Source organism: Phacochoerus africanus, chromosome 4, assembly GCF_016906955.1.
Source record: "Phacochoerus africanus isolate WHEZ1 chromosome 4, ROS_Pafr_v1, whole genome shotgun sequence".
NCBI classification, from domain to species: Eukaryota; Metazoa; Chordata; class Mammalia; order Artiodactyla; family Suidae; genus Phacochoerus; species Phacochoerus africanus.
Window position 1 is genome coordinate 62,485,313 of NC_062547.1, and position 16,175 is coordinate 62,501,487.

At 50.9% G+C, this 16,175-nt stretch overlaps 1 protein-coding gene across 1 annotated transcript; it reads right to left on the reverse strand.

Annotated features, from left to right (window-relative positions):
* Positions 1-7,017: 7,017 nt before the first annotated feature.
* KLF2 (KLF transcription factor 2) lies at positions 7,018-9,370 on the reverse strand. Its single transcript, XM_047776713.1, has 3 exons — positions 9,183-9,370; positions 8,174-8,996; positions 7,018-7,672 (listed from the first exon to the last, which is right to left on the reverse strand). Exons 1-3 carry the CDS (start codon positions 9,255-9,257, stop codon positions 7,497-7,499), a joined length of 1,074 nt encoding a protein of 357 aa, XP_047632669.1. The 5' UTR covers positions 9,258-9,370; the 3' UTR covers positions 7,018-7,496.
* Positions 9,371-16,175: the final 6,805 nt, after the last annotated feature.

A 16,175-nucleotide genomic window follows, 5' to 3' on the forward strand; every position in this document is an offset into this window, starting at 1 on the left:
CCAAATTTTACAGCATTTCCACCGCAAACCCACAGTTGATTTACAATATTGTGTTAGTTTCTGGTATACAGCAAAGTGATGCAGTTTTACATATATTTATATATATATATATATACACTTTTTAATATTCTTTTCCATTATGGTTTATTACAGCATATTGAATATAGTTCCCTGTACTATAGAGTAATACCTTGTTCTTTATCCGTTCCGTATGTAATAGTTTGCATCTATTAACCCCAAATTCTCAAATCATCCCATCCCCACCCCCTATAATCACAAGTCTGTTCTTTATGTGGGTGAGTCTGTTTCTGTTTCATGGATAAATTCATTTGTGTCATATTTTAGATTCCACATATAAATGATATTATATGGTATTTGTCTTTCTCTTTCTGACTTACTTTGCTTAGTATGATAATTTCTATGTCCATTCGGGTTGCTGCAAATGGCATTATTCACTCTTTTTTTTTAATGGCTGAGTGGTATCCATTGTATGTATGTGCCACATCTTCTTTATGGACATTTGGGTTGTTTCCATGTCTTGGCTATTGTAAATAGGGCTGCTATGAAATTAGGGGTGCGTGTGTATTTTTGAATTATATTGACCATTTTTAAGCATTCAATTCAGTGCTACTATATTTACAGTGTTGTGCAACAATGCTCATTATCTGTTTCCAAAAATTTTCATTACCTCAAACAGAAACCCTGTCTCCGTTACACACTACCTCCCTGGTTCTTCTCCCCAGCCCCTGGCACCCATCCTGCTCCTGTCTGCCTGTCTGTATTTGCCTGCTCTAGGACCCTCCATGAGTGGGCTCATGTGATTTTCTGTGTCTGGCATCATTTACTCAGGATAATGTTTTTGAGGTTCATCCACGCTGTAACTGTGTGAGTGCCCCATTCCTCTTTATCGGGGAGTAATATTCCAGTACATGGATGTGTCTCCTCTTGTTTACCCACTCATCTATTGATGGCCATGTGAGTTGTTTTCACCATTTGGTAGCTGTGAATCCCGCTGCTGTGAACACCCGTGTACAAGCATCTGTTTGAGTCCTTGTTTTTGTTTTTGTTTTGTCTTTTATCTTTTTAGGGCCATACCCTCGGCATATGGAGATTCCCAGGCTAGCGGTCCAATTGGAGCTGTAGCTGCTGGCCTACAACACAGCCACAGCAGTGTGGGATCTGAGCCACATCTGTGACCTACACCAGATCCTTAACCCACTGAACAAGGCCAGGGATCGAACCCGCATGCTCATGGATACTAGTCGGGTTTGTTAACCACTGTGCCACAACGGGAACTCTTTGAGTCCTTGTTTTACTCTTTGGGGTCTATAGCTAGGAGTGGGATGACTGGGTCATGTGACAACTCTATGTTGGAGAAATGCTTCCCGCAGGCCTCATTTTGCTTCTTCTTCTTTTTTTTTTTTCCGGTCTTTTTTGTCTTTATAGGGCTGCACCTGCGGTATATGGTTTCCAGGCTAGGGGTCTGGTCAGAGCTATTGCTGCCGGCCTATGCCAGAGCCACAGCAATGTGGGATCCGAGCCCCGTCAGCAACCTACACCACAGCTCATGGCAATGCTGATCCCCAACCCACTGAGCAAGGCCAGGGATCGAACCTGTAACCTCACGATTCCTAGTCGGATTTGTTTCCGCTCTGCTACAATGGGAATTCCTCATATTGCTTCTTGTTACATCTTGGGGAGCTCTATTCACCCGGCCAGCCTCTCCCAGCCCTGACCCTGTTCCTCGCTGTCCAAGATTTTCCTAGAAGATGAGCTTTTCAGGATATTTAGATGGAAGACTTAAAGGGACGCCCTGGGGCTTCCGGGAACCCCTGATTTTGTGCAAGGAAGAAAACAGGGCGAGCTTGATGGAATCTAGCAGGTATATATTTCCAGGTGTTGATAGGAGCTGTGACATCAAGATTGGGCAAACCTGGGTTTGAACCCTGACTCACCACCTATACCCACACCGGGCAAGGATCTAGTCTTCTCTCTCTGCACCCACTTTCCACATTTGAAAAACGGGGGTGGTTATGGCCACACCCACACACACCCCAGCTTGGTTGGGGGTTGAAAGGGAGAATTTGTATTAAGGTGCCAAGATGAAAGCACCTGCCTCAGCCTGGAGCTCAGCTCAAGTTCACACTGGGTTAGTCATTCAACAAACATTTGTTGATACTGGCTCTGGGTGAAGAGGCAAGGCTGAGTCACTTCTGAGTCATTTCTGCTTCCCCAGGACTCAGATTGGTGCTGAGGCATTGGGAGCATCTGCTGAATGAATGAGTGGGGGGGGAGAGAGAGAGAGAGAGAGGGCACGAGACCGTGGTGAAGAGAAGGAAGAGAGACTGAAAGATTATCATCTATCTATCCATCCATCAATTTATCTATCATCCATCCATCCATTTTACTGTCTGTTTATCTGTCTGTCCATCCATCCATTTATCTATCATCCATCCATCCATCCATCCATCCATCCATCCATCCATCTATCTAGACAGAGAAACAGAGAGATGGTGGGATATCGAGCCTTGAAATTCACACACACTCATCTCACGGAGGAGACTCATTGGGCAGGCGCTAATGTGTCTAGTGCTAGGCACTAATGTCCATTCTGTCACTTCATCCCCACTGCAGCATCCTCGCCTCCCAATGAGACAGGCCCACACAGCACAGCTGAGGGCTTCCCTGGGAAAGAATGGTTTTGCCTAAGCAGTTGTACTCACTGTGGGCGACTCTGCATCCTCCCTACTCCAGGGGACTCTTGGAGACATTTTGATTGTCACATCTGCAGGACCAGGGGTGCTACTGGCATCCCTGGATTGAGACCAGGAATCCTTCTGAACATCCTGCAGTGCTCGGAATGGTCCCAGAATATACAGAAGGTTCCGGCCTCAAAAGTCAGCAGGGCTGATGGGAGCAACCCTGTGTGAATTATTTGGAAAAAAATGTTGATGTGTGTTCCTAACTCACTTACACACCAGAATAAATTCCTGATGCGTTAGATGGTATAAACCAGGCTAATCCCTCAGCTCCTGTGAATTACCTCTTCCCTCCCTCCTGCTCAGTTTCTGTATTTAAATGTGTGTAGCCTCCTAGGACCTCAGTAGGTTAGATTGTTACAGAGGTAAAGTGTCTTATGTGTCCACAGAACCCCCCAACCCAGTGGTTCTCAGTGTGGGGTGATCCTGCCCCCAGGGGATACTTGGCAATGTCTGGAGACATTTTTGGTTGTCACAACTTGGGGCATAGGTACTGCTGGCATGAGGGGATGGAGGTCAGGGTTGCTGCTCAAAGTCCTGTGGTGTACAAGGCAGCCCCCTCTACAGAGATTGATTTGGGCCCCCAGTGTTGACAGTGATAGGGTTGAGAAAACCTGTGCTCCTCACACCCTAGCTCAATATGGGGCCAGGCTATCAGAGCTGCCTGGTGCTGGTGCCTTTGAGAGACATTCATCTCTGGCCTGTTGCCTTGGAACTCCTCAGGGTGTGGCTGAGGAGCTAGCTTGGCTTTGCTGATGGGGCAGGGTACCGAGTCAAGCATGTCCTGGGACCCACCTGGCCCTCTGAAGGCTCTCCCTCCCCCTACTTCACACCAGGTATTCTGTAGGATGCCTGGGGCTCCACGACATACAGGAAACTCCTGATAGAAACGCAGCTCCTGTATCTTTCTCCCCATCCCTGGAGTCACTCTTGGGAGAGCATTATGGCAATGCTCAAAGCCCTCCAAAACCATCCTCCTTTCCAGCCCTGGGGGACAATCTGATCTATGACCCAGTGTGTGTATACATATGCTTATTTGCATAAGCAAATTCTGATAGAGCTAAAAAGGAATATCTTTTGTTTATGGCTGCACCTGCAGCATATGGAACTTCCTGGGCTAGGGGCCGAATCAGAGCTATAGCTGCAGGCCTACACCACAGCCACAGCAATGCCAGATCTGAGCTGCATCTGCGACATACACCACAGCTCATGGCAATGTCGGATCCTTTAACCCACTGAGCAAGGCCAGGGATTGAACCTGCATCCTCAAGGATACTAGTTGGTTTCTTAATCCACTGAGCCACAATGGGAACTCCCTAAAATGGAATATTATGCAACTGTTTAAAATGATAGTAAAACATATCATGGAGGAAAATATATGGAAAAATACTTATAATTTTTCCTGGGGAAAAAAATATATACACTGGTAATTGCAGCTATGTGAACCCGACTTAACCACTGACCAGAAATCCCCGCCTCTGACTTTTTTTTTGGTCTTTTTAGGGCTGCACCCGTGGCATATGGAAGTTCCCCAGGCCAAGGGCTGAATTGGAGCTGTAGCCGTCAGCCTACGCCATAGTCACAGCCACACCAGATCCAAGCCTCATCTTCGACCTACACCATAGCTCATGGCAACACCAGATCCTTAACCCGCTAAGCAAGGCCAAGATTGAACCTGCATCCTCATGGGTGCTTCGTCTCCCAGATTCGTTTCCGCTGAGCCAGGACAGAAACTCCTCTCAAAAAAACTAACTGGAATTGAGTTGTGGAATGTGGGACAAATTTTTCTTTCTCTCTCTTTTTCTTTTTATCAGCCACACCTGAGGCATAGGGAAGTTCCAAGGCTAGGGGTCTAAATGGAGCTGCAGCTGCCAGCCTGAGCCATAGTCACAGCAAAGTGGGACCCGAACTGTATCTGCGACCTACACCACAACTTGTGTCAACGCTGGATCCTTAACTCACTGAACAAGGCCAGGGATTGAACCTCCATCCTTACAGACACTGTTTTGGCTTCTGAACCTGCTGAGCCACAACGGGATCTCCAACTTTTTTTCCCCCTGATTTGACCATTTTCTCAAGTGGACACCAGCAAGGAAAAATGTCCTAAGTCTTCTCACAGGGATGGAGACAGGGCCCAACAGGAGGTTTTAGCCATCATTTTCCTGGGTGGCATTTTCCATAGCAGCTTGCTTCCTGGAACGGAGCCCCCTCCATGCTGATAAAAGCCGTGAAGGATGATGACGATCTTTTGAGAACCTGAGTAGATGTTTCAACTGAAGCACTAGTGACATTGGGACAAAATGGTTTTCTGTGGAAGGAACTGCCCTGTACCTTCTACAAAGTTTCTGCAGCATCCTAGCTCCTGTCCCTTAGATGCTAACAGCATCTCTGAATGGTGCAACCAAACACCTCAAGACTGGGTTGCACCTGGTTGAGAACCACCCATCTAGAAGATAGGTGATGGAAGTTGATATTTGGGCGTCAGAAAGAGGCAGAGAAAACGAAGAGCAGGTATTTCTGTATTCATCCGTTCAAGCCAGCTCTTTGTGGGCCAATATCTCTCACTGAAACGTACAGCTGCGTAGGAGCCTGACACTTTCTATTGTATTAGTTGGAGGCACTCAGGAAACAGAAACTCAACAGCTTCAGTCCCCTTAAAACTGCCTCTCCTTAGACTCAGGCGCCTCTGGGAGATGTTTTCGAGCAATAAAAAATGGCTTTACCTGTACATTTAAAAACGCCACGGGGAAGATTGAAGGTGCTCTAGGAAAATTTACTTAAGATCTCTGGTGAGTCTTCTACCGCTAGTGCCTCTGAAACCAGCTCTGAGCAAAGAGGGGCATTTCCACAGGTCTCGGGGTGCTCCACTCTGGAAGAGTTTTTGCAAAAGCTGCAGAGAGGGCACAGGAGCCTCCCGCACATGCATGCTCACACGCCCTGCCATCGCCAGCGGAAGTGGGCCCAGGCTATTTACTCGAAAAAGATGAATCAGATTGTCATCTCCCATTTCTGCTTTTTGTGGATTACCAAATGCTCTCAGCTGTTTCCAGGGCTGCTATCGTGGGGGAGGAAGGATGAATAGAGGGAAGGAGGGAGGGAGGAAATCCCAGCCTCTGTTGCAACAGGACCAGAGTGTTTTAAAAGAGGCGCTGCTTACAAGCTATTTTCACTTTCTGGAAACAACTTGTGCAATTGTTGGTGGCCATGGTTACCCACCCAGGGCCCTAAGAAGGGGGAACCTGCTAGGAAGAGGTACCTCCGCCGCCGACTGAGACATTGGGGATGCTGTGCAGCATTCTTCCCTCGCTCACGAGGTAGATTTCTGGAGTGGCCACCTCCAGCCATCAAGGTGGGGGCTCTGATGATTCCTTCACACCAGAGCTCGTACAAGGGAGGGTCTTAGAACCCTCCAGATCCTGCAACAGGTGGCTTGTTGCAGAAATCCCTCAATCCCCTCTAGTGGAGTTTGGGGACCCTCGGGAGGCAGACCAGCTCCCTAAAACATCACAGCTACCTCTCTGGGCCTCCATTGTCTCATCTGGAAAAGAGCACTCACTACCCAATACCCTCAAATATGGATTTCATTTTTTTTTCTAACAAGATGGGGAACGCATCTTAAATTTTTTTTTTTTTTTTTTTTTTTGCTAAAAGGCAAGACTAATGAAAGGCAAAGCAGGTCAGAAAGTCAGCATTTTGCCCTTTCTGGAAAAAAAAAAAAAAAAGAAGGCACACTCAAACATGGATTACATTTTTTTTTCCAAACAGGATGGGGAACTCATCTTAAAATTTTTTTTCTGCTCAAAGGCAAGTCTAATGAAAGGCAAAGCAGGTCAGAAAGTCAGCATTTTGCCCTTTCTGGAAAAAAAAAATAAAGAAGGCACACTCAAAAGTTTGGCTAAAACCTCAGAAGCTTCCAAAAGGAGGTAAGGCTTTTTTCAGCCCAGAGGCCACGTCAGTGGGACCAGCACTTTCTCCAGCTCTGGAGAAAAGGAGGCAATTTATGGCTCAGGGAACAACCTTAAAATAACTCTCCCTCAGTCTTAAAATGCAGTGTTTCAATTTATAGAAAAACCCACAGGTTCCTGGCAGCTGGGGGCTGCAGCTGGCAACCCCAGATGCTGGCCAGGGCAGGACCCACTTCACCCTGCCTCTGCCAGGCTGCTCTCCATCAAAGCTGCCTGTCCTCCTCTCCCCTACCACCAGCCCCTCCCAAGTGTTCCAAACCTCCAGCTTCCAAGCAGCCAGACCAGTGCTGTGATTATTTTCAAAAGATGCAAAATTTTTTTTAATTAAAAAAAAAAACAGCAAAATCTTATAAAAACAAACCAGGCAGTCAAAATGCCCACCTGTCTTCCTATTTACAGTAAATACAATATCTGTCACAGTCACTATGTACAATATTATAAAAAATGTTGCACAGTACAAATTAAGGCTGTATTTTTCACAAGGCATCAAGCCTCGATCCTCTAGTGTAGACCCGGTGGGCTGGGGGAGGGAAGACGACACTTAATTATTGCACCATTTTGAAAACAAAATTCGTCAAGGAGGATCGTGGTCTTCTCCCACCGGGCCCTTCAGTCTCTGATGGGGTCCGGGCAGCGTCGTTTGGTGGCCACGCTGTGCCCGGCCCGGTCCTCTGGGCCCAATAAATACCAGTCACAGTTTGGAAGGGGGCCGTGCCCGGCGCGTGGGACCCGCCACGGCCGCGCGCGGGTGGGCGGGGTGGGGGTGTTCAGGCTACATGTGCCGCTTCATGTGCAGCGCCAGGTGGTCAGAGCGCGAGAAGGCACGGTCGCACAGATGGCATTGGAATGGCCGGTGGCCTGTGTGTTTGCGGTAGTGGCGCGTGAGTTCGTCGGATCGCGCAAACTTCCAGCCGCAGCCGTCCCAGTTGCAGTGGTAGGGCTTCTCGCCTGCAGGGAGCGGGAGAGAACGGGTCTCAGTTTCCCTCTAGCCTGTGGCTTAGGCACTCACCCAGATCAGTGGCGGCGGGCGCGATCAACCTACCCCTAACCCCACGCCTCTCTGAAGTGCTCCCCACCCCCCGGCTACGTGTTGAACCTCTAGAGATCCTAGGCATCTACCTACTGATCCTCAACACGGCCCGCTCGCCAGTGTTTTCAGTCACGCCTCTAGCGGGATCCAAAGCATGCACTTTCTCTCCCCAACAGTCTGAGACACAACATCCCCCTAGGTTTCCTAAGCTTGCATCCTTGCCCAAAGTCCTGAGTCAAGCTCCCAGGAGTGTCCTAAGCGCGCGCCCCCTCCCCAGGCTCCGCAGCCACACCCCCAGGGGGGCTTTCTAAGACTGTGCCCCCTCCCCAACCGCTGGGCAACGCCCTCTGCAGGCTTCCTTAGTGAGTCCTCCCCTCAGCGCCCCCACCCGAGATTCCCAGCCTGCGCTAGCCGCCCACCTGTATGCGTGCGCAGGTGCGCCTTGAGGTGCGAGCTCTTTGTGTAGGTCTTGCCGCAGCCCGCGTAGCTGCAGGTATGCGTGGCGGTGCGCTTGCGCGGCCAGGAGCGGCGGCCGCGCTTGGGCTTGGCCTCTAGTAGCTCCAGCGGAGACGCCGGCGGCGTGAGGAGACCTCGGGCGGCGGGCGGCGCCAAGCCCAGCGCTGCTGCTGCGGCGGCAGCGGCCGGGTCGTCAAAGATACCGAAGGCGGCGGGCGCGGGCGGCGCGTAATGCATGCCCGGCCCGGGCGCGCCAAAGCCCGGGCTGCCGAAAGGCGGCGGGAAGGGCGCGCGCGGGCCGGGCGCAGGCAGGCGCGCTGGGCCGTCGGGGCTGAGCGGTGGCGTGTCGGGCGGTGGCGGGGGGCGACCCCCGGGGCCTCGCATACACGCGGCTGCTGGTCCCGGGGCGCCCTCGCGCTTGAGGCCCCGTGGCCCGCGGGCTATGCCGGGCGCGCAGCCGTAGCCGCCGCCGCCGTCTGCCTCGGGGGGTTCGGCCTTAACCAGGCGGCCCGGCGGCGCTAGCAGAAAGCGACCGTGCAGCGCGGGCCCCGGCGGCACGTCCAGCTCTGGCCGTAGCAACTCCGACACCAAGCCACCCGAGGGGGCACCGTAGGGCGGCGGTGCGCCGGGCTCCGGGTAGTAGAACGCAGGCGGCGGGGGCGGGGGCGGCGGCTCCGGGGCGGCCTCCGCGCCCAGGCCGTCCAGCCCCATGGACAGGATGAAGTCCAGCACGCTGTTGAGGTCGTCGTCGGTGCCGCCTGTCTCAGGCTCTGCGCGCGGCCAGCGCTGCGGGTGACAGGGCGATAGGGTGCAGGCGTGAGCGCGCGGTGGGGCGGGGGATCGCTGCCCGCTACTTAGGTTCTACTACCCCGAGCCCGCTGTCCCAGCCGCCTGCGGTTCTACTACCCCGCAGCCCACGTTCTACTACCCTGAGCCAGCTGCCCCCGCCGCCCAAATCCCTGCCGCCCTCACCTCCTGCAGGCCGCGCTCCCGGCACGGGCTGGCGAAAGTGGAGAAGGACGGCAGGATGGGCTCGCTCAGCGCCATGGCTGGGACCCGGGGTCGACGCAAATTCGGGACACCGGTGAGTGGCTGCCCGGAGCCGGGCTGGTCGGGGCGCGGGCGGGCGGGGACGGCTCTGCGGGCCGCGGCCGGGCCCGCCCAAGCCTTATAGGAGCGGCGCGCGCGGGGGCCGGGCCTCGGCGGCGGCGGCGGAAACGCGTCCCGGATGGGGACGAGCTCCGGGCGCAGCCTAAATTTAGCCGCGGTATATAAGCCGGCGGGCGGCGGCGGCCGTGGCCACTGAGGCCGCCAGGGCCCTGCGCCGCTGGCCCCGCCCCTCGCACACCGCCAGGCCGCGCCCCCAGCCCAGTCCCGCCCCCGCCCGTCTCCTCGGCGACGGCGTCAACACACACTCCACAACAGCAGCGTGACGCTCAGGGATCCCCGGGGCGCCCCATGGGCTCCCGCCTGCGCAAGGACAGGGAGGACCTGGAGCGGGGGCGGCATCCGGGACCCGGGACTTTGAGCGGAACCCAGGGGCCCGGGGCCTCGCGGGAACCCTTCTGGATGGGGAGTTGGACCCCTCAGCCACAGAAGGGCCCCCAGAATCCTAGATGGAGAGGAAGACTGAGTCCCGAGAATTCAGAGTGGGAGTCCCCGGACCCATGGTGGATGGAGACTTCGCTTCTCATTTTCTGGGGACCCACTAAGCCTGATCCACTGTTACACCCACCATTCAGTCAAAAACCTTGCATGATGACAGCAAGAAATGTTAAGTCTTTGAGACACTCTCCCTTGAGGAGGCCCTTCAGAGCGGGGAAACTGAGGCTCAGGAGGTGCTGGCAGAAGCTTGAGGTTCTGCATCTGCCATCAGGCCTGGTGCTTTATTGACTCGACTTCAAATCTCACAACACAGATCCAGCACCAGAGGGACCACAGGGAACAAGCCTCCCCTATGAGCATCTTAAACAATCCCCCCATCCCCTCCCACACACCACGAACAAACGGGGATGGGTGGGTGGGTCAGGCTGGCGGGGGTGGGGTGGGGGCTGCCTGCTAGCAAGGGACTGGCACTCCTGTTGTTCCTGTGTCCTGGCCCTGTGTGGGCACTGGGAACACATTTGCCGACAGTCAGACAAGTCCCCCTGCCTTGGGATTTTCACAGTTGAGGGTGGGGGGATGGCAGAGATGTAAAATACACAAGTTTATTGGGGAAAGGGGCCTTTTAGAAAAATAAAGCAGCAGAGGGAGATGGGTAATGAGTGTATGTGAGGGGGAAGAGAGAATGGTGGAATTTTGAACCTCACCCAGGAGTCAAGACCTAGGGAAGAGGAGAGCCAAGTGGGTTTCAGAGGGAGAGCATCTCATGGTGTAACCAGCCTTGGTCTCTTGATTCCAGAACCTTGATACCAGAATTCAGGCCCAGAGGGTCCATGGCCAGGTGGTGAGGGGTGCAGGCAGCTCCTGGCCTGGGGACAGCAGGGTTTTGTCCCTGACAGCAGCTGGACCCCTACAGCACAGAGCCACTGCAAGGGGTCACCTTGGCATCACACAGGCACCAAGACACCCCTTTGGGGTCCACGATTCTGGACCCTCTCAGCTGGAAGGAACCTCAGAGGTGTGCTATCTCATCGTGATTCATCAGATTGTGAATTTAGCAAACACTTGTTGATAAGCCCTATTTGCAGGGGTGTGGGGCATCCAGAGGTGCTGCATTCAGTCCCAGGAACAGTTGTGTGTCAGAGGGTGATGGTGCAGGGATCCCCTCTGCAGCTTTCCCAGGCTGCTGGAGACTTCAGGTTTAGCTCCACCATGCCTCCAACCATACAGTAGGGTGATGGTTGAGTCAGCCTCAGCTCCTGACCCCTCACTGTGTGACCTTGAGCAAGTGGCTTTGCCTCTCTGGACTCGCTTCCTCATCTGAGAAATGCAGATTACAAAAATACCTTACCCCCAAAGGGATATTGTGAGGGTCATGCGGGCTCTTTCTCTTTTGTGGCAGTGTTGATGACACCCTGAGAGCTGCTTAGATGAGCCCCCTGTGTGCTTTGTTCTCTGCTGTTGTCTGGGCCTCAGTTTAAGGAAATTGAATTTGCTTCCCTTGATGTGTGATTCTTAGGCAATTGCAGACCTCTGCTCAAATGGCACCTGGGTCCTCCCCTCAGCCTTGCATCCCCCCATCCCTTCCTACTCTGTTTCCTTGAAGGTTCTGGAACACATCAAGCACATTCCCCCCTCCAAGCTTTTGTGCTGCTGTGCCCTCCACCCAGCATTCAGTCCCCTCACTTTCCACTTGCTCTGCTCTGGCTCATCTCCCATCTCCCACCCCCTCCCCCCTTAACTAATGCACTTTTTTTTTTTTAAATCAGTGTTAGGTTTACATAAAAAATGAGCAGCAAGCACAAAGAGTTCTCATACATCCTCCAACACAGTTTCCCCTTTTATTAACATCTTGCATTTGTGTGATATATTTGTTACATATTGATACATTATTATTGAGCAAATACTGATACCATACAATATTAACTCAAGTTCACAGTTTGCTTTAGGGTCCACTCTTTTTTGGGGTCTTTTTTAGGGATGCACTGGCAGCATATGGAGGTTCCCAGGCTAGGAGTCAAATTGGAATCATAGCTGTAGCTGCCAGCCTATGCCACAGCCACAGCAATGTCAAATCCGAGCCATATCTGTGAGCTATGCTGCAGCTGTGGCAACGCCAGATCCTTAACCCACTGAGAGAGGCCAGGGTTTGAACCCTCATCTTCATGGATACTAGTTGGGTTCTTAACCTGCTGAGCCACAATGGGAACTCCCTTTTATTTATTTTTTTAATTTGTTTTTTGGTATGTAGACTTTTCAGATTGGCTTCTATTGCTTAGCAGTATGCTTTTAAGTTTTTGTGGCTTGATAGCTCATTTCCTTTTATCAATGGATAATATTCCCTGGTATGGATATACCACAGTTGATCCATTCACCTATTGAAGGACATCTTAGTTGCTTCCAGTTTAGGGCAATATATTTGCTATTTAACAGGCATTGAATATGGCCGCTATAAATATTCATGTGCAGATTTCAAATTAATTGGATAAACACGTGGGAACACAATTGATGGACTGTAGGATAAGACTATGTCTTTTGTTTTGCTTTGTTTTGTTTCTTGGCCTCACCTGTGGCATGCAGAAGTTCATGCACCAGGGATCAAACCCTCACCATAGCAACAACCCGAGCCACAGCTATGACACCACCAGGTCCTTAACCCACTGAGCCACATGGGAACTCTGTTTTTTTTTTTAATATTTTAATCATTCTAATAGGTGTTTGGTGGTATCTTACTGTCGTTTTAATTTGCAATCCCCTGAAGATGTCTGATGTGGAGCATCTTTTCGTATGCTTATTTGCCATCTGTGTATCTTCTTTGGTAAGGGATTTGTTTAGATCTTTGACCCACTTTTTAACTGGGTTGTTTATTTTTTATTGGTTTTTAAGAATTCCTCGTATGTATTAGACACCAGTGCTTTACCGGATAGGTGTTTTGCAAAGATCTCCCAGTCCATAGCTTGTCTTTTCATTCTCTTAATGGTGCCTTTTTGCGGAACAGAAGTTTTTCATTGTAATGAAGCCCAGCTTTTCCTTTCAGGAACTGTGCTTTTGGTCTGGTATCTAAAGTCAGTGCCAAACCCAAGGTCATCTCAATTTTCCCCTGTGTTATCATCTAGAAGATTTACAGTCTTGCATTTTACATGGAAGTGAATGATCCATCACTTCGAGTTAATTTTGTTTTTGTTGTTTGGTTGGTTTTTTTTTTTTTTTGCATGTGAATACCCAGTGGTTCCAGCACCATTTGTTGAAAAGACTGTCCTCAGCTCATCTGACTGTGCATTTCAGTGCAAATGTGGGTTTTCCAGGCCTCCCTCTCCCCCCTCACAAATACTATCCCCAGGCAGTTTAGTTCTTCCCTCCACCCCCATTTTTTTGTTCTACAGTACTTTTCACCATAATTATTTTTATCCATCCATTTGCTGTTTTTCTGTATTCCCCACAATAGTGTGCGAATCACAAGGAGGGTGGGAACCAAGGCTATACTGGATCTGTTGTGTTCTTCACGCCCAGCTCAGCACAGAGCAGGTGCTTAATAAATGTTCACCAGAGGGACAGAGCTTCCATGCCTGCCCACTTGCACCTCTCACAAGCGTCCTATCTTAATAAATCTATTTCCTGCCTAAAAAAAAAATGTTCACCAGGGGATAAGCAAGCAAATGAGTGACTGTATCTCTTGCAGCTCCTCAGAGGGACTTTTGCGGGTGACCTCCTGCTCCTGCGGGATTGTCTACATCTTTCCTCCTTGCCTGGTCTCTTATGGACCTTCCTTGTCACCATGTGTGGTAATAAGTTGAATGTGTCCCCAAAAGATATGTCTGAGTCCTCCTTGTACCTGTCAATGTGACTTTAAGGGAGTTCCCATTGTGGCTCAGTGGGTTAAGAGCTCACTAGTATTCATGAGGAGGAGATTCGACCCCTGGCCTCAACTAGTGGGTTAAAGATTCAGCATTGCCATGAGCTGTGGTGTAGGTCGCAGATGCAGCTGGATCTGGCATTGCTGTGACTGTGGTGTAGGCCCGCAGCTGCAGCTCCTATTTGACCTCAGCCTGGGAACTTGTATATGCGGCAGGTGTGGCCATAAAAAGAAAAAAAAGAGAAAGAGGGCCTTTGTGGTTGTAATTACAGGTCTCAAAATGAGTTCATCCTGGGTTAGGAAGGGCCCTCAATCCCATGATAGGTATGCTTTTAAAAGAAAAGACACACAGGAGTTCCCGTCGTGGTACAGTGGTTAACGAATCCGACTAGGAACCATGAGGTTGCGGGTTCGGTCCCTGGCCTTGCTCAGTGGGTTAAGGATCCGGTGTTGCTGTGAGTTGTGGTGTATGTTGCAGACGTGGCTCAGATCCCACGTTGTTGTGGCTGTGGTGTAGGCCAGCGGCTACAGCTCCGATTCGATCCCTAGCCTGGGAACCTCCATATGCTGCAGGAGCGGCCCTAGAAAAGGCAAAAAGAACTAAATAAATAAATAAATAAGACACACAAAGAGTAAAACAGAGGAGACCATGCGAGGTTGAGGACAGAGTTCAGAGCTTTGTGGCTATTAGCCAAGGAACCCCAAAGATTGCCTGGGGCCAGGAGGGAGGCCTGGGACAGACTTTCCCCCAGAACCTCATCAGAAAGAACCAACCCTCTAAACACCTTAATTTCAGACTTCTCTGACCCCCAGAACTAAAGAGGATACATTGCTATTGTTTTAAGCCACCCAGTTTGTGTCATTTTTGCTCCAGCAGCCCCAGGAAGCTCACATGTCATGGTAACCAGCTGTTCTCCCCACCTACTAGAAAAGGAGCCCCTCAAAGGCAGGGACCTCCCTGGATTCATCTCTGTGTCCCCAAGGCCCAGCTGTGGACCTGGTGTTGAAACAGACAGGATGTGAGGATGCTGGCCACCCACCAAGGACCTCCCCAGGGCAGCTTGAGACATGTGAGCAGAGCACGCAGTGAATGGGACCTACACGCAGAGCCACCGAGTGGAAAGAATATGGGCTTTGGTTGCTCCTTTAGCTGTGTGACCTTGGGCATGTCAAGTAACCTCTCTGAGCTTCTTTCATAGTAAGATATGGGTACTTACTGCCTGATCATGGGCATGAATGAATGAGCCACATAGGGAATCCCAGGCAGGGAGAGAGGCTTAGCACGGAGAGGTTCAGAGCATTCTGTCTCCCTGCTAGCTAGGCTGTGTCTTCCTTTGTGGGGGTGTGTCCTTGTGACATCTCAGGTGACAATGGTCTTGGAGGAAGAGCTTTGCACTTGAAGTCAGGTCCAAGTACTACCTCTTGCAAGCTGGGTAAATTTTCTTCTTAGAGCTGCACCTGCAGCACCTGGAAGTTCCCAGGCTAGGGGCTGAACTGGAGCTGCAGCGGCCGGCCTACACCACAGCCACAGCATCACAGGATTCAAACTGCATCTGCAACCTATGCCGCAGCTTGTGGCAATGCCTGATCCTTACTCACCAAGCAAGGCCAAGGATTAAACCTGCATCCTCACAGATACTATGTTGGGTTCTTAACCTGCTAAGCCACGGCGGGAACTCCTGGTTGACTTATTCTTGGTGAAGCTTTGCAGCCTCTGAGCAGCCTGTCCCATCAGCTACTGAGCTGGGGAGAACAAAGTGCATGTCTGAGGGTTATGTGGTTGGTAAGTGAACTGATGATGCTGAAGTGCACGGTGGGTACTAAGTAAATGAGTACCTTTTTCCCTGTCATGAATACGTTCCTAAAGGATAGGGAATAACTCTTCATCTGTGCCCCACTGATCCCCTCTCACAGTTGCAAACTTTTTGCCCCTTGATAATGATATCTTTGTTCTTATCTCTTTCCCAAGGCCTCCCATCCACTCCCAACAAACCAGCATTAATAGTCTAAACCAAGGAGGCAGATCTTTTCCCTCTAATTCATTGGTGATGTTTGAGCACCGTGCTGGCACAGGTTCTGAGATTACATTCAGGTTCAGTGCTGGATAAAAAGTGCTGTGATTGATTAGTGATGTCTGTCTGTGCTTGATTGGTGATGTCTGTCCCTGGTGGATCCTTGTAGGAACAGTATGCATGCAGCTTCACTTTTGCCATCTCTTGCCAGGCCATTCTCCCCCTAAGCACCCCCCCTTTTGGCTGCACCCACAGCATATAAAAACTCACAGGCCAGGAATCGAACCTGCCCCACAGCAGTGAACCAATCCCCTGCAGTGACAACACCAGATCCTTAACCTGATATGCCACAAAGAAACTCTTTGCCATGCTGTCTTTAAGGACTCAGGAAACTTGCAAGTCAGAAGTTTTTAGTCTGAGCAACAAATAAATGTTGACTCCCTCTTCACATTCTTCTGGACATGGAGAATAAGCTAAAAAAGGATGTGGCTCCATTCC

Excerpts from the sequence above, each read along its gene's own strand:
- KLF2 (XM_047776713.1), bottom strand. The coding sequence starts at position 9,257 with ATGGCGCTGAGCGAGCCCATCCTGCCGTCCTTCTCCACTTTCGCCAGC. Across the intron at positions 8,997-9,182 it reads GGGAGCGCGGCCTGCAGGAG|CGCTGGCCGCGCGCAGAGCC; the intron begins GTGAGGGCGGCA and ends TGTCACCCGCAG. Across the intron at positions 7,673-8,173 it reads GCACCTGCGCACGCATACAG|GCGAGAAGCCCTACCACTGC; the intron begins GTGGGCGGCTAG and ends CGCTCCCTGCAG.